This window comes from Megascapheus bottae, chromosome X (assembly GCF_031878675.1).
Source record: "Megascapheus bottae isolate mThoBot1 chromosome X, mThoBot2.hap1, whole genome shotgun sequence".
In the NCBI taxonomy this organism is placed as follows: Eukaryota; Metazoa; Chordata; class Mammalia; order Rodentia; family Geomyidae; genus Megascapheus; species Megascapheus bottae.
In genome coordinates this window covers 88,488,807-88,506,946 of record NC_143547.1, presented here as the reverse complement: position 1 = coordinate 88,506,946, position 18,140 = coordinate 88,488,807, and the positions used below count along the sequence as shown (strand labels likewise).

Here is an 18,140-nt window from a genome sequence, read left to right as displayed (position 1 = left end):
ACATAGATGCCCCAAAAATGCTACTTCAGAAAGGAAACATTGGTGGGATACACTGACTGTCAGACATTTACGTTAAATTAAAAAACTATACAGCTATGATTAAATTTTAGCTGTACTTTTCAAATGAGTTTAATAGTACAGTGACCAAGGTTGAGAGGAAGATGCCAGTGGCCATGTGTTCCTAAGGGCATTGGCAAGTCCAGCCATATGAAGACGGGCTGTGATGTGGGCTGTGCCAAGAGTATAGCTGCCTTGCTGCTCTTCAGGCACCTTTTCCTGTTTCAGGATTGGAATACAAGGTCAAAAAATGACAGATGGCTCCGGGAGTTTGGCCTAGTGGTAGAGTGCTTGCCTAGCATTCACAAAGACCTGGGTTCGATTCCTCAGTACCACATACATAGAAAAGCCAGAAATGGTGTGTTGTGGCTCAAATGGTAGGGCACTAGCTTTGAGGAAAGCCCACGGACAGTGCTCAGGCCCTGAGATAAAGTCCAGGACAGGCAAAAAAAAAAAGAGTCTTATGAAGGCGTTTTTTTTTTTTGCTAGTCTTGGGGCTTGAGCTCAGGACCTGAGCACTATCCTTGGGCTTTCTCAAGGTTAGAGCTCTACCACTTGAGGTACAGCACCATTTCCAGCTTTTGCTATGTATGTGGTACAGAGGAATCGAGTCCAGGTCTTCTTGCCTGCTAGGCAAGCACTCTACTAGTAGACCAAACTCCTGTCCCCCCCACGGATTTTATAGTGCATGGACTGGCTTTGAACTACAACCCTCCGATCTCAGCCTCCTGAGTAGCTAGGATTCCAGGCATGAGTCACCACGCCTGGCAAATTATTTTTTTTAAATATCCAGGCACTTGGCTCCTGCTCCTAATCATGGCTGCTAAGGAGCCTGACACCTAGAATATCAATACTTGAAGTCAGCTACAGTAGAAAAGTTTTTGAGATTCAATCTACATGCCTAGCAAAAAGTCAGATTGGAAGTAGAAGTGTTTTGAGGTTATGCCCAGCAATAGTCTTAACACAGACACACACAGACACACAGACACACAGACACACACACACACACACACACACACACACACCAGAATTTATGTTTGCAAGAAAGTGCTCATGTACAAGATGTTACCAGTTCAACATGGTGTTGCAGGTCAGGGTTGCAACAGAAGAGTCCCTGTGGAGAAGAGCAGTGAAGCTCCTCTGTCTGCTTTGGGGAGGTGAGTGATCTCTAGATTACTTTTGCCTTCGAGAAAAAGCAAGGCGCGGGAGTCTATCTTGGCGGGAGAGTGGACAGTCCTATGCCTGCGTGGGAGGAGGGGCGGCATGAACACGTTCCCATGAGGCAGCGCGCGCAGTTATAAATTCACCCAGCGGAGGCAGTCGCTCTGCAGTGGAAGTCTTGGTGGCTCTTGGAGCGGGTTGCTGGGGCGGTAGCTCCGTCTTTTCGCGCCCCTCCCTTTCCTCCTCCTCTTTCTCCTCCTCCACTCAGCTCCAGTCAGGCAGATTTGCTCGGCTTGAGGTAAGTGGCTCCCGCCCCCATCTCCGCGTTTACCTCAGGGAAAAGGGCCTGGGCTTTTCTCCCGCTGGGAGGGAGATTGGCTATTGAGTTTCGGAAGTAGTGCACTCAGGGTGGTGGGAGTGGCGGCAATTCACGCGAGTGAGGGGAGGGTGTGGATGTCGCTGCGCGGAGGCGGGTGGGCCACCATTTTGACTGGGCTTTGAAGCGGGAGTGCTTTCGGAAAGGTAGCTCGGGAGCTGCCTCTCGTCGGTCCATAGTCGCGTGAGCAGTGGTCTTGTGTGCGGGGGAGACGAGGCACTGGGACACTGGTAGCTGTGTCGAGGGTCCGAGCCCCACGGTCTAGGTAGCTGTGCTCCCGAGGCCTGTGAGACTCGTCTGTTTTCCGCTCTTCTGTGTGGAGACTACTCCCTTTGTATGTTTTACGCCGATATTTGACGGAGACCCGCCCACTAAGCAAGTCCCTTCAGTTTAAGTGGCAAAACTATTGGGGTTCCGAAGTTTGACTTGTGTATGTTCCCCCAGCCCTTTGGTTCTGCTCTGTCCTCTTGCCACCACTTATTTCCGTGCTTGCACCCTTGTTCTTGCAGAAGGGACTTGTCATAGAAATCCTGCTCCATCCCGTTATTGTCTGGAGGATAAAAGCCCTGAGGGGAAACGTGGGGTTAGAGACACGATTTTTTTTTTAACAGAGTGCTGAACAGGGTTTTTCTTAATGAGATGGAAAAAAATGATCTCATTTTGAGGTTTTCCTCAGAAAACCTACCAAAGAGATGGAGGGACTTCCTTCCAACTTACCTCCTAAGTTTGGATGCTTTTTAGGAAGAAGTCTGAGGATGGTATCAAGGGAACCAATTTCTCCACGCACGGGAGACCATTAGAGGATTCCCTTTGTTTGAGAAGATTTGTTGGATTTTTTTAATCTGTGAATTTATATATTCAGTTGTGAATTTATGTTTCAAGTTATGACTGTTTCAATGTTGTTTAGCACCATTAAATATAAATTTTAAGTCTGCAGGTGCACTTTTACACTGAAAAAAGTCTCCAGCATTTGTGAGGTGTTCCGCTTTGGGCACTACTCAAAGTCATACCTTCAGGGGTGGAGAACTTTTCTTGTATGTGGGTCATGGGGCTTGAACCAGATCTGAGCCTGGGCATTGTCTCTGAGCGCTTCAGCTCAACGCTACCGCCCTACCACTAGAGCCACAGCCCCACTTTCAGTTTTCTAGTAGTTAATTGCACATAAGTGTCTCACCTTCTTGAGCTGGCATTAAACCTCAATCCTCACATCTCAGCCTCCTCAGTAGCTAGGATTACAGGCGTGAGCCACTGTGCCCAGCAGGGAAGCTTTTTTTCTCCTTCCTTCCTTCCTTCCTTCCTTCCTTCCTTCCTTCCTTCCTTCCTTCCTTCCTTCCTTCCTTCCTTTTACAAAGGACTATTTCGTTATTAATAATATCAGTGCATGTCTGTGAGTTTCGCTGGGGGGAAAAGGCTACATTTATTGGATTTCAGATCCTATCTTTGGTTCCCTTGAACAACTGGACCAAATTATTTTCCCACTCTTGAGGGACTATGAGAGCACTTATAAAATTTAGACCTAGTGGCCTAGTGGTAGAGTGCTTGACTACCATGCATGAAGCCCTGAGTTCCATTCCTTGGTACCACATACAGAGAAAAGCCAGAAGTGGTGCTGTGCCTTAAGTGGTAGAGTGCTAGCCTTGAGAAAGCTCAAGGATACTGCTTAGGCCCTGAGTTCAAGCCCAGGACTGGGGAGGGACAAAGAGAGAGGGAGAGAGAGAGGGAGAGGGAGAGGGAGAGGGAGAGGGAGAGGGAGAGAGGGAGAGAGAGAGAGAGAGAGAGAGAGAGAGAGAGAGAGAGAGAGAGAGAGAGAGAGAGAGAGAAGCAGAGACAGACATAGAGACACAGAGACAGACTGACAGACCAGAACAGAGTACTAATGTTGAAAATACACTGAGATGTCTTTTTTTCAAAAAAAATGAAGTCTTTGCTTGTTTTTGTATCACTACAAATTCAATTATTTTGCATTTTATATTTTGTGATAGCACCCATTTTGGAGTGGGCTGTGACGTGTCCAGTGAACTGATTTGAAGGTGACAAAACACCCTGAAAGAGATATCTGACGGTCAGTAAGTAGAGCCACTTCTTAAACCAACATCTTCTTACAAAGTCTAAATTGTGCCCTCCCTCACTGCCCCCTTGCTAGTCCTGGGCTTGAACTCATGGCCTAGGTGCTGTCCCAAAGCCTCTTTGTGCAGAAGGCTATCCTATTGCTCTACCGCTTGAGCCACAGTGTCACTTCTGGCTTTTGTTCTGAGTAGTTTATTGGAGAAAAGAGTCTCAGGGACTTTTCTTGTCTGGGCTGGCTTTGAATTTCGATTCTCAGGTCTTTGCCTCCTCAGTGCTAGAACAGGTATAAGCTTTTTTTATTTTTTGCCCGTCCTGGAGCTTGAACTCAGGGCCTGAGTACTATCCTTGGGCTTTCTCAAAGCTGAAACTCTGCCACTTGAGCCACAGCACCACTTCCAGCTTTTACTATGTATGTGGTACTAAGGAATTGAACCTGGTCTTCACGTATGCTAGGCAAGCACTCTACTACTAGGCCAAACTCCCAACCCCCTACTTCTGGCTTTTCAATGGTTAATTGTAGGTAAGTCTCAGACTTTCCTGCCTTGAACTGGCTTCAAACCTCAGCCCTTAAATCTCAGCCTCATGAATAGATAGGATTACAGATTTGAGCCAGGAGTGCCCAAGAGTGGCCCCCTCCCTTTGCCAGTCAAAGGGCTTGAACTCAGGGCCTGCATACTGTCCCTGAGCTCTTTGCTCAAGGCTAGCACTCTCCCACTTTGAGCCAGAGTGCTACTTCCAGTTTTTGAGTGGTTAATTGGAGATAAATGTCTCATGGAGACTTTTCTTCTTGGGCTGGCTTTGAACTACACTCCTCAGATCTCAGACTCCTGAGTAGCTAGTATTACAGGCATGAGCCACTGGCACCTAGCAAGTGCCCCACTCCCTGTTTTTTATGGCAGTGTGCTGGTGGGGAAAAGCAACCTAATAATTTAAAGAAATATTCAATTGCTCCTCTTTTGTGCCAGTCCTGAGGCTTGGTCTCAGGACCTAGGTGCTGAGGTCTGTGGTCAAGCTTACCACTCTTGAACCAAAGTTCCATTTCTGGCTTTTTGGTGGTGAATTGACCCAGACTGGATTTGAACCGCATTCCTAATATCTCAGCGTCATGAGGTGTAAGGTCCCCCTCTTTAATTTTTAAGCCTCTTTTTTGTTGGTCATGGAGTTGAACCAGGATCTGTACACTGTCCTCAGTTGAACATTTTTGTGTTCAAGGGTATTGCGCTACCACTTGAGCCACAGCTACAGTGGTTAATTAGAGATAAGACTCTCACTGGGATTTTCTGCCCTGGTTGGGTTCAAACTACAATTATAGCTAGGATTACATGCATGAGTCATGAGTGCCTGCCTAAGAAAGGAAAACTTAAAAAAATATTATTGTAAAGGTCATGTACAGAAGGGTTACAATTATTTAAGTCAGATAGAGTACATTTCTTTTTGGACAATGTCACCCTTCCCATTAATCTCTTCTAGTTTTTCCCTCTCATCCCACATAAAAGTTGTATAGTTCATTTTCAACATAGTTTTTTTTTTTTATTTTAACCTTTTGAACTCCAGATCTCAAGTAATTTTGTTTAACTTTTTTCCAGGTAGTTTTCTAGTAAATACTGACATTTCCATTTCATTTCATTTTTTTGCCAGTCCAGGGGCTTGAACTCAGTGACTGAGCACTGTCCTTGGGCTTTCTCAAGGCTAGAGCTCTAACACTTGAGCCACTACTTCCAGCTTTTTTATGTATGTGGTACGTAGGAATCGAACCCAAGTCTTCATGCATGCTAGGCAAGCACTCTAACACTAGGCCAAACTCACAGCTCAATCATTCCAGGTTTTGTGGGAGGATGGAGTGTGTGTGTGTGTGTGTGTGTATCTGTGCTACTAGTGCATCATGAAGTCAGTACTTCATTTTCTCAATTGACTTTTTCCCTCAAATCGGGAACTCTTGAGCTACAACTCCACTTCCAGCCTTTTGCTGCTTAATTGGAGAGGAAAATACCTTGGATTTATCTGCTTGGGCTGGTTTTGACTGAAGTCCTCAGATTTTAGCCTCTCTCCCCCCTCATCCTCTCTTGCTCTTCCTCATTCATTTCCTCTTCTACCTCCCCCTCTTCTTCTATCCTTCCTGTCATCTACCCTCTTCTCCCCTCCTCTCTCCCTCTTCTCCCCTCCTCTCTTCCTCTTTTCTCCTCCTCTTTCCCTTTTCTTCCCTCTTTTCTCTCTTCTCCCCTCCCCTCCCTTCCAGCTTTCCCCTCCTCTTACCCTCCTCTCCTGCCCTCTCCTCCCCATCTGCCCCTCCCCTCTTTTTCCTCTCCTTTTCCCCTTCTTTCTTCCTCTCCCTTCCACTCCCCTCCTTTCCTCTGCCTGTTCATCCTCCACTGCCATTCCCTCCCCTGCCCTCTCCTGTCCCTCTTCTCTCCCCTGCCTTCCAACCCTCTCTATTCTCTCCTCACTTCACCCTGTCTCACTTCTCTATCTTCTGCCTTTCCCTGACATCCTCCTCTTCTCTTCCTGTTCTCCCAACTCCTAACCTCCTGTTCTGTCCTCACTCCTCTCTTTTGTACTCTTCTTTTTTTATTTACCAGTACTGGGCCTTGAACTCAGGGACTGGGCATTGTCCTTGGGCTAGAGCCCTACCACTTGAGCCACAGCACCACTTCATCTCCCCTCCCCTATCTTCTCTTCATCTTCTATCCTCCTGTCTCCTCTCTTCCACTACCATCCCTTCCCTGTTCCTTTCCTCCGGTCCCTGTCCTCCTCTGCTCTCTTCTCCCTCCTATCTCTTCTCTCCTCTACCTTCTCATGCCCTCCCCTGCCATCTCCCTCTCTCTTCTCCCTTCCTCTGCCTTCCCCCTTTCTCCTTTCTAAATTTTCTCCTCTCTTCTCATCTACTCTCCTCCCCTGCCACTCCACTCTTCTCCCTTTCATCTCTCCCTGTCTACTCCATTTCTCTCCTCTCTTTTCCTATCTCATGCCTTCCCCTACCTTCCTCTCTTCTCCCTTTTCCTGCTCTGACTTCTCCTCTCTTCTTATCTTTTCCCGCACAACCTTACTTTATCTGCACTCTCTCTCTTCTTCCCAGTCTTCTCCCAAATTCTCTGCCTTCTCCTCCTTCCCCCCCTTGTCTTCTCTCATCTACACTTCTCTTTCCCTGCCAATCTATCTCTTCTCTCCTTCTCTGCCCTCCCTTCCCTTCTCTTCCCCTATGCCATCTCCTCCTTTCCTCTCCCCAGCCCTAACTCGACTTCCTCTCCAGCCCTTTCCTCTTCTCTTTTCCTCTGTCCTCCCTTCCCCTTTACTTTCCACTCCCCCTCCTGTATTCCTCTTTCTCCTTTCCCCTCTCCTGCCCTCCCTTCCTCTCTCCTTCCCCCTGCTCTTTCCTTCCCTATTTTCCCCTGCTTCATCTTGGCTTCTCATCTTTTCTTCTCTCCCTCTTCTTCCCACCCCGTCTTCGCTTTCCCTGCCTTCCTCTCCTCTGTTTTTTCTTCTTTTCTTTTCTCCCCTGCCTCCATTTTTCTCTCTTGTCCTCCCCTGCCTTCCTTCTCTTCTCTCCTGTCTTCCTCTGCCCTCTCCATCTGCACCTTTCCTTTCTCATTCCCCTTCCTCTTTCCTTTTCCTTCTCTGATTATCCTCCTCTTAGTACTCTCCCTCCTGTCTCTTCTCACCCTCCTCTCCCTCTCTTCCCCGGCAAATCCTCTTTATTTTTTCCTCTCTAGTCATTTTATTTATTTCTTTAATTTCTGCTGGACCTGGGTATTGAACTGAGGATCAGGGCACCATTCCTGAGCTTCTTTGACTCAAGATTAGTGCTATACCACTTGAACTCAGTGCCATTTCTGGTCTCTTCTGAGTAGTTTATTGGAGATAAGAGTATCATGGACTTTCCTGCCCAGGCTGGCTTTGAACTCCTTTTCATTTCTCTTCTCTTCTGAAGATGGAGTCTTGAAGACTTTCTGTCCAGGTTGGCTTAGAACTTTCAGTCCCTAGATATCAGCCTCTTCTCTCCTTTCTCCTATTCTTCATCTCCGTCCTTCCTCTCTCTCTTTCTCTTTCTCTCTCCTTTCCCTGCAAGTCTCCTCCCATCCTCCACCTCTTCTTTTGTTTTCTTTTTTAAAACTTTTTTCTATGTTTTTTGTTATCTCCATTCAATGTGAATTTATATTTCGTTCTAGAACTGGGGCTTGAACTCAGAGCCTGGGTGCTGTCCTTTAGCCTTTTCAGTTAAGGTTAGTGTTCTACCATTTGCCTCAAATCAGTACTTGTAGCTCCTTTTTCTCCTACCACTTGAGCCTCACCTCTCGCTCCTTTTTATTCTGGTTATTTTTTTATTTACTTTATTGTTATTTATAGAGGTGATGTACAGAAGTTTCTCATTTACATGAGTCGGGTAATGAGTACATTTCCTTTTGTACAGTGTCATCTTTTCGCTCTTTCCTGTTCCTCCCTCCTATCTCTACCCACGAGTTGTATGGTTCACTTTCATCACTGTCCAGTGAGTTCCACTGCTGTAATTTTCACCCTTTTTTCCCTTTAGTTCTGTGTCCCCCCACCCTCCTGTAGGTAAAGAAGGCAGAATCATCAAAAACTGAAAGTAGTAAGTCTTCTTTTCATATCTTAGGAGTTCATTTTAGTGTGCGTATTATTTTATATAAACATGAAGAGGCTCTTAGGCATTGTCCCTTTGTGATTCTTTCTTAAAAGTATACTCTTTTGGTTTCACTGTGTGTAAATATCTAGAATCCTATGCAGTTTGTCATAATGTTTTAGATGTTTGTCATAATGTTTTAGATGTAACTTCCATATGAGAAAACATGCACATGCACTGTTTTTCTCTGATCTTGGCTTACCTCACTTAATATGGTTTGTTCTAGTTTCATCCATTTTTCTAGAAATGACATTATTTGTTTTCTTTCGAATGGCTCTTTACATTCCATTGTATATAGGTACCACAATTGTTTAGATCTTCTCATTCATTAGAGGGCATCTGCATTGTTTCTGTATCATAGCTATTGTGAATAGTACAGCAATGAACATGAATGTGCAGGTGTCCTTATCATATTCTGGCTCTTGATATTCAGGGTAGGTGCCTACAAGTAGTATGATTTGATCATAGGGAACGTCTATGTTTAGTTTTTTGAGAAACCTACAGACTGCTTTCGAGTGGTTATACTAGTTTACAGTCCTTTTCTCCCACATCCAAGCCAGCATTTGTTGGTGTTTGAATGTAAAACGCTGGCCAATTTAACAGGTAAAATGGAGTCTTGGAATTATTATGATTTGTATTTCCTTTATGGCCAGGGATGATGAGCATTTCATCATGTGTTTCTTTACTTGCAGCTTTTTAGAAAGTTTTTATTTATTTAATTTTTATTGTAAAGGAGATATACAGAATGGTTACAGTTACATAAGTAAGGTAATGAGTGCATTACTTTTTAAAAATTTTTTGTCAATCATGGGACATGAACACTAGGCCTGGGCGTTGTCCCTGAGCTCTTCAGCTCAAGGCTACCACTCTACTCCTTGAGCCATAGCATCACTTCCAGTTTTCTGATGGTTAATTGGAGATAAGAGTCTCACAGACTTTTGTGCCTGGGCTGGCTTTAAATCTCGAATCTCAGATCTCATCCTCCTGAGTAGTTAGGCTTTGAACTTCATTCCTCAAATTACACCCCCTTCCTCCTGCCCCTTACCTCCTTCTCCCACCTCCTTTCCCTCCTTCCTCCTTTTTCTCCTCACTGTCCTCTTCCTCATTCCTCGTCCTCCTTTCCCTCCTCACTCTTATCCATCCTCTCCTCTCCCTTTACCTCTCACCACTCTCATTCTCTGCACCTCCCCTTTCCATTTAATGCCCCTTTCCCTTCCACTCCCCTCCCTCACTTTCCAGTCCTATCCTTCTTATCCTCTGAATATTCCCTTCCATTTATTTTTTCTCCCTTCCTCCCCTTTCCATTCTCTTTCCAAATCCTTCTATCCTTTCCCTTCCATTCTCCTCCGATCCTATGCCCCTCCCTTTTCCTTCATTCCTTTTCCCCTTCACTTTCTGTCCTCTCTCCTTCCCATCCTTTGTACCTTCCATTCTCATCTGCCCCTTCCCCTCCTATCCCTTTCTCTCTTTCCCCTTTCCTTCCCTTCCTTTACAACTTCCCTTTCCCCTCCCTTCCCCTTCCCATTCCTTTTCTCTCTTTTTCTCTTTTTTGTGAGATGGAGTCTCCTAGCCCAAAGCTATCACAGACAGGAAAGTTCATAAGAATATTATCCCATTAACCACCAAAAAGCTTGAAGTAGAGCTTTGTATTACATAATGGAATACCAGCCTTGAGAGATGAAGCTCAGGGATAGTATCCAAGCCCTGAGTTCAAGCCCCAGTACTGACACACACATATACATAAGAGTATTTTCATGTGGAATATATAGTATGTATCTAAGAACTCAAAGCTTTGTTTTTTTTTTGTTTTTTCTTTTGTTTGCCAGTCCTGGGCTTGAGCTCAGGGCCTGAGCACTGTCCTTGGACTTTCTCAAGGCTAGAGCTCTACCACTTGAGCCTCAGCACCACTTCCAGCTTTTTTCTATGTATGTGGTGCCGAGGAATCGAACCCGGGTCTTCATGCATGCTAGGCAAGCACTTTAACCACTAGGCCAAACTCCCGGCCCCTCAAAGCTTTGTTTTTATTTTTTTGCCAGTCCTGGGGCTTGAACTCGGGGCCTGATCACTGTCCCTGGGCCTTTTCAAGGCTAATGCTCTAACACTTGAGCCACAGCACCACTTCTGGCTTTTTCTATGTATGTGGTACCAGTGAATTGAACCAGGGCTCATGAATGCAAAGCAAGCACTCTACCACTAGACCATGCTCCCAGCCCAAGAACTCAAAGTACTTGTATTTCAATATTTAATTGTAAAGTACTTAAAGCAAGTTGGATTATATCAGAATAAAAGGTTTCTGCACAGCAACGGGACATGGTTACAAAACTAGAATGATAGCTTTAAGACTGAGAGAAGATCAAAGGCCTAATTCCCAAAATATACAAGGAGCTCAAAAATTAACCCTCCATATGGGCCAGGAGTTTGGCCTAGTGGTAGAGTGCTTGCCTAGCATGCATGAAGACCCGGTTCGATTCCTCGGTACCACATATATAGCAAAAAGCCAGAAGTGGTGCTGTGGCTCAAGTGATAGAGCCCTATCCTTGAGAAAATCCAGGGACAGTGCTCAGGCCCTGAGCTCATGCCCAGGACTGGCAAAAAAAAAGAAAAAAGAAAAAAAATTAACCCTCCATAAACTAACAAACCAATCAATAAATAGGAAAATGAGCTAGAGAGAGACTTCTCAGATGAAGTAAGAGTGGCAAATAGATACCCGAGGAAAGAGATACATAAAAGAAATGCAAATCAAAACAACTTTGAGATTCCATATCACCTCAATTAGATTGTCCAACAAGAAATTGAGCAGCAAAAAATGCTGGCAGGATGTGGGGGAAAACCTATTGTTTTGTTGGTGGGAATATAAACTACAACCACTCTGGACAGCTATCTGGAGATACCTCAAAAAACTAAACATAGGGGGCCTGGAGTTTGGCCTAATGGTAGAGTGCTTGACTAGCATGCACAAAGACCGGGGTTCAATTCCTCGGTACTACATACGTAGAAAAAAAGCTGGAAGTGGTGCTGTGGCTCAAGTGGTAGAGCTCTAGCCTTGAGAAAATCCAAGGACAATGCTCAGGCACTGAGCTCAAGCCCAGGACTGGCAAAAAAAAAAAAAACCCTAAATATAGATCTTCCCTATGGCCCAGCCATACCCTCTGGGTATCTACCTAGAACATTACGTCAGGATATGGTAAAGACACTTGCACATCCATGTTCATTCACAATAGCCAAGTTATGGAAATAGTCCAAATGTCTTACAATTGATGAGTAGATCCAAGAAATATGACACATATACACAATGCAAGAGTTCTCATCCATTAGAAATAAAAAGATTATGTCATTTAAATCTGGGTGCTGATGGCTTATGCCTGTGATCCTAGCTACTCAAGAGATTAAAATCTGAGGACCACAATTGGAAGCCAGCAATGGTAGGAAAGTCTATGAGACTCTTCTCTCTGGTTAACCACCAGAAAACCAGAAGTGGAGCTATGGCTGAAACTGCTAGAGTGGTAGCCTTGATCAAAAAAAGCTCAAGGAGAGTGCCCACTACCAAAATAAAAGTAAAAACATACTATGTAATTTCCAGGCATAGGGATGGACCTAGAACAATTTCTGTTAAGTGAGGTAAACCAGGCTCAAGGAGACAAATGGTGGGCTTTTTTCATTTGTATAGGCTAGATCTAAACTACATCTAGGCACGCTAACTTCTACAGGACTCTGTATTCACATACAGTCAGACTAAAGGTGAGAGGAAACCAAACGTGTAAATCATCTGAACATTTGGAATACTATATTGAAATTAATTCCAGGAAATGAAATATGACTGGGGTTTTTGTTGGTGGTGGTGATGATGGTGATGGTTTTTGCTTTTGTTTTGGAGAATTTTGTCTTTAAAGATGGGACCAAAGGAAGTACAGAAAGGGTGAACAAATGCAGTTATACTATTCAGTAATACATTATATGGAAAATGAACTTGTGGAGAAGGACAGGAGTCACTTGGGGGAAAATTAAGGAAGAGGTGATATTTTCCAAAAACAAAATGACTTATGAAATGGTAACCACTCTGTACAACACCTTAATAATAACAATAAAATTATATTTAAATAAATGGGAAAATATTTTATATAGCATATATAATATGTGTATAGCAATTTAAATTTTATACTTAAAAATGTAAACTACGTAAGCCAATTAAAAGCACACATACACACACTTTTTTGGTAGGGGGGAGGGCAGAAGACATGGAGCTTGAACTCAAGTTCTGGGCACTAACCTTGGTCCCTGACCTTTCTGCTCAAGACTAGTACTCTACCACTTGAGCCAGTTCCATTTCCAGATTTTTTAGTAGTTAATTCCAGATAAGAGTCACATGAACTTTCTTGCGCCAGCTAGCTTTGACCATAATCCTTAGATCTTAACCCCTCAATAACTAGGATTACTGGTGTGAATCACTGGTGCCCAGTCTTTACAGTTGCCTAATGTAATAGTTGTGTTAGAAGACCGAAGAGAGCTGGAGGTGTTCTTCAGTGGTAGGACACCAGCTTAGATTGTTAGTCCCTGAATTTGATCCCTTGGACCACAAAACTGAAATAACTACAATTGTAAACTTCTAAAGGACAGGACTGTGACATTTATCTTTGGTTTTCTTTCTTAGAACACAGCATATTACTTAGGGGATTAATCTATAAGAATGTTACCTAACTACATTTCCATTATTTTTGAGTTAGAATTAATTTTTTTAAAAACTGAAAAAATAAATATGCTAAAAGCAAATTTAAATGTGGTAATAACATTTATTTCTGAAATGTGAATAGGTTTTAAATATAAATGTGACAGCACTTCAAGATTCAAATGTCCCAAAACATTTTTACATAAGGATTTTATTTTATTATTTATTTTTGCCAGTCCTGGGGCTTAAACTCAGAGCCTGGGCACTGTCCTTGGGCTTTCTCAAGGATAGCACTCTACCACTTGATCCATAGAACCACTTCCAGCTTTTTCAATGTATGTGGTACCAAGGAATCAAACCTGGATTTTCTTGCATGATAGGTAAGCACTGTAACACTAGGCCAAACTCCTGGTCACTACATAAGGATTTTATTTTATTAAATCATCAGATTTCCTCGAGTAGTAAATTCATAAAACTTTTAGTATTTTATCCATACTCATTTAAGGATGAAATAATTGTTAAAAACTAATTATATGCATATATCAAATGTACCAAATTCAAAAGGTAAACTTTCTGTATAAAAAGATTATATGTATATACATTTAATTTAACCAAGTCTGCTCTAATAATAGTTTTCTGTGTGTGTGTGTGTGTGTGTGTGTGTGTGTGTGTGTGTGATAGCTTTTATTCTCTATCAGTTGGCACTCTAGTTCTTGAGCCACACCTCCATTTCTGTATTTTTGGAAGCTAATTAGAGGTAAAAGTCTCTTGGATATGTCCATCTGGCTTCTTCAGATTATAATCTTTAGATCTCAGCCTCCTATATAGCTAAGATTATAAATGTGAGTCACCAGTGCCCATCCTAATAATAGATTTCTTTATATCATAAGATGGAAAACTAAGACTTAACTTGCTGTATCTTGTGTGGAGCCATATATTAAGTTTGATAGAGATTGAGCTTAGACCCAAATATTTTTCAAACAAGTTTAGTATTTCAGTATTTGAAGTTACTTGGAACTCCAATTCATTAATAAAATTAATTTGATGGCATCTGTTTTTAATTAGGTGACTGCAGCGTGATGGATAACAAAAACCTTATTCAACAAAAGAGTAAGTATTGCCACTATTGGAATTGATACTAGTATACATGGCTTTTTTTGGGGGGGGCGAGGGCAGGGTAGGGGTCAGCTATGGGGCTTGAACTCTGGGCCTGGGCACTGTTCCTGAACTCTTCAGCTCAAGTCAAGCACTCTGTCACTCTGAGCTACAGTGACACTTCCAGTTTCCTAGTGCTTAATTGGAGCTAATAGCTACACAGACTTTCGTGTCCAGGTTGGCTTTGAACCTTGATCCTCAGATCTCAGCCTCTTGAGTAACTAGCATTACAGGCATGAGCCACTGGCTCCTGGCTACATGGATTTTGTACTGAAAATATTTTGTCAAGACAAAAGGTGAGAGACAGAGATGAGTATTTTTTTTGGCTGGTTCTGGGGCTTGAACTCAGGGCCTAGGCACTGTCCCTGCGCTTCTTTGATCAATGTTCTACCACTTGAGCAACAGTTGTACTTCTGGCGTTTTCTGTTTATGAGGTACTGAGGAATTGAACCCAAGGATTTATGCATGCAAAGCAAGCACTGTACCACTAAGCCACATGCCCAGCTGTAACAAGTATATTTTTTAAGAATAAAAATACTGTACTAGGTTCCAGTGCTTCATGCCTTTAATCCTAACTACTCAGGAGGATGAGATCTGAGGATCTTGGTTTAAAGCCAGCCTAGTTTGGAAAGCCTGTAAGATACTTCTCTCCAATTAACTACCAAAATAAGCCAGAAGTAGAGCTGTGACTTAAGTGGCAGTGCTCTAGTCGTGAACAGAAAAGCTCTAGGACAGTACCTAAGCCCTGAGTTCAAGTGGCTCATGCCTATAATCCTAGCTACTCAAGAAGCTAAGATCTGAGGATCACAGTTTGAAGCCAATGCAGGCAGGAAAGTATGAGATTTAATATATAGAGGGGTTACAGTTATATTCACCAGATAGAAAGTGCATTACTTCTCACACATTGATACCCCTTCCCATGTTTTTGTTTCCGTTTCCCTCCTCCCACCCCCCCTCAATTTTCTCTCTCCTATTTCAAATAAACAAACAAATACATATATAATATACCAGGTAACAAAGTCAGATACTGTAACAATATGAGATTAACCAAAGAGCAACACAAGAGAAGAGGAAAAAAATAGTACATTAAGAACAGTCACTCATAATCAAGCTCTTGTTCCTATGTCTTGGAGGTCTATTAATTTGGCCTCATCCTATATGGCCTTATGTATCTGGGGTTTAAGCTATTATAATCCTCTGCTAGGAGAGTCCTAGGTTTTATCTCTACTTCATAAAAAAGCTGTAAGTGGAATGGTGCCTCAAATGGTAGAGCACTAGTTTTGAGTGAAAAAGCCAGGAGCTTGTGGCATATGAGTGCAAACATACACACAAAGAAACCTCTCTCTCTCTCTCTCTCTCTCTCTCTCTCTCTCTCTCTCTCTCTCTCTCTCTCTCTCTCTCTCTCTCTCTCTCTTTCCCTCCCTCTCTCCCTCCCTCCCCCTCCTCCCTCTCCTCTCCTCCCCTCCCCTCCCCTCCCCTCCCCCCCTCTTCTCCTCTCTCTCTCCCTCTCCCTCTCCCTCTCCCTCTCCCTCTCCCTCTCCCTCTCCCTCTCCCTCTCTCTCTCTCTCTCTCTCTCTCCTCTTTGTCCTTTCTCTCCCCTCTTTTCTCTCCTCTTCAATCTCTCTTTTGCCAGCCCTGGGATTTTAATTCGAGGTCTGGGAACCTGCCCCTGAGTTCCTTTTGTTTTAGGCTAGCCCTCTTCCACCTGAGCCACAGCTACATAGCCAGCTTTTTCTGTGATTAATTGTTGCTAAGAGTCTCATGGAGTTTCCTGCCCTGGCTAACTTTGAACTGCAATCCTCAGATCTCAGTCTCTTGAATAGCTAGGTGTGAGCCACCAGCTCTCAATGTTTCTCTCTTTGAAAATCTTAGCTAATTCAAAAATGGAAGAACTTTTCATGGAATGTGAGGAAGAAGAGCTGGAACCATGGCAAAAGAAGACAGAAGAAACTCAGAATAAAGATGATGATGGTGATGATGATGAACTGATCTTTGTTGGAGAGATATCAAGTTCAAAGCCAGCCATTTCAAGTAAGCATGTACTTTAGTGAAGCTTTGGAAGGTTAGCCAGCACAGAGGCTCATGCCTTTAATCCTAGCTACTCAGAAAGCTAAGATCTGAGGACCACGGTACAAAGCCAGCCCAGGCACTAAAGACCATGAGGCTCATATTTCTAGGACTCTTCCCTTTTTCTAATCTCTAGAAAAGGGGAAGTGGGGCTGTGGCACCAGGGGTAGGGTGATATCCTTGAGCTCAGGGACAATGCCCAGGCCCAGGGATAGGGTGGTATCCCTGAGCTGAAAAGCTCAGGGTCAGCGCCCAGACCCAGAGTTCAGGCCCCATAACCCACAAAGAAAAAAATGATGATTGTTTATTTTGAATGAAAAAGATCTCTGCTTGCATTGTTATGTACTTGATGCATTCATTCTATTCTCAGGAGCAAGAGGTAAGAACCTGTCTCAGAACACCAATATGACAAGGTTAAATTGTTTTAGTAAACAGCTTTCTTTTTCCCACAGACTTCTTTTTTTTTTTTTGCCAGTCCTGGGCTTGAGCTCAGGGTCTGAGCACTGGCCTTGGACTTTCTCAAGGCTAGAGCTCTACCACTTAAGCCTCAGCACCACTTCCGGCTTTTTTCTATGTATGTGGTACTGAGGAATCGAACCGGGTCTTCATGCATGCTAGGCAAGCACTTTAACCACTAGGCCAAACTCCCGGCCCCTCCCACAGACTTCTGTAATGTTGAATAACAGAATTTCCTTTCCATGATCAGCAAATAACCCTAATTCTGTATAACCTTCTATTCTGCCTAATTATTTTATGAGATTTAGTTCTTGTCTACTAAGAAAGGAAAAGGAGAATTATTTATGCTGAAGATATTTTCTGGGATATTTTTGTACTTTGTACTTTTTTCTGATAAGCAATTTTCACCAGTTTTCCTTTTCCAGTTTCAGGTTGATTCTTTAATAACAAAAAAGTTATAGCATTTGCATGGCTACAAAAGTGAACAGTCTTGAAATGATCCAGATCATGGTATCAAGCTCAAATTGACTTGTAATGTAGAGTATATTTAAACCCCTTAAGCTAATCCAATATTAAACTCAAAGTTGAATTTCGTCTGTGGTCTGGTAACTAATTTCCCATTGAGAACACAAGTAATAGTACTAAAGGTCATTAAAAAAATCAGGAAGGATGTTGAAAAGTTTCTAGAATCAAATGTGAAAGAATCTCTATGTAATTTGCATTTTCTGATGGCTAAGGAGGTTGAACATTGTTTCTTAGATTTCTTTCTTATTTTTGCCACTCATGGGGCTTGAACTCAGGGCCTGAGCACTGTCCATGGGCTTTCCCAAGGCTAGTTCTACCACTTGAGCCACAGCACCACTTCCGGCTTCTTCTGTGTACGTGGTACCAAAGAATCGAACTTGGGTCTTCATGCATGCACTGTACCGCTAGGCCAAACTCCTGGCTTGAACATTTTTTTCAAAGCTATCTATTCAGTTTATTTTTTCTGTTTATAAACTAGATTATTCATTTAGTTGATGTTTAATTGTTGAGTTCTTTATGTATTATGCATAGTAATCTTACCCTGTCAGATTACTAGGTGGCAAAATTGACTCCCATTTTGTAGTCTGTCTCTTCAATCCAATAATGTCTTCTTTAGCTGCTCAGAGATTTTTGTGTGTGTGCCAGTCAGTATCAGGCCTGTGTGCTGAAAATTATTTTAAATAAATGTGACAGCAGAAGGGAATCTATTTGGGATGAGGAAGAGGGCCTATGAGAGGGGTGCTGAGATTGGGCAATGGAGGTATTATAACCAAACAATATTGTATATTTGTATGAAAAATTTATAATCAGGTATTTTTATACTTAATACACAAAAATGATTGTAAAAAAGAGAATAATGGTTACTAGATAAGCAAGAAATGAATGATTCAATCAGCTTACCCATAATGTGGCCTAGGGGTTGGATAAGGGCTTAATTTCAAGTGTAGCAACCTGAGTCTATATAATCCTGTCACCAA

General features: G+C 43.0%; 1 protein-coding gene across 1 annotated transcript in view; it reads left to right on the top strand.

Moving 5' to 3' along the window:
- Positions 1-1,404: 1,404 nt before the first annotated feature.
- Positions 1,405-18,140, top strand: part of Znf280c (zinc finger protein 280C) — a 50,154-nt gene continuing 33,418 nt past the window's right edge. Inside the window, exons 1-4 of the mRNA XM_090326014.1 lie at positions 1,405-1,516; positions 3,577-3,656; positions 14,026-14,070; positions 15,988-16,146. Coding sequence (XP_090182140.1) covers positions 14,040-14,070; positions 15,988-16,146 — 190 coding nt within the window. The 5' untranslated portion in view covers positions 1,405-1,516; positions 3,577-3,656; positions 14,026-14,039. The remainder of the gene's footprint in view (positions 1,517-3,576; positions 3,657-14,025; positions 14,071-15,987; positions 16,147-18,140) is intronic.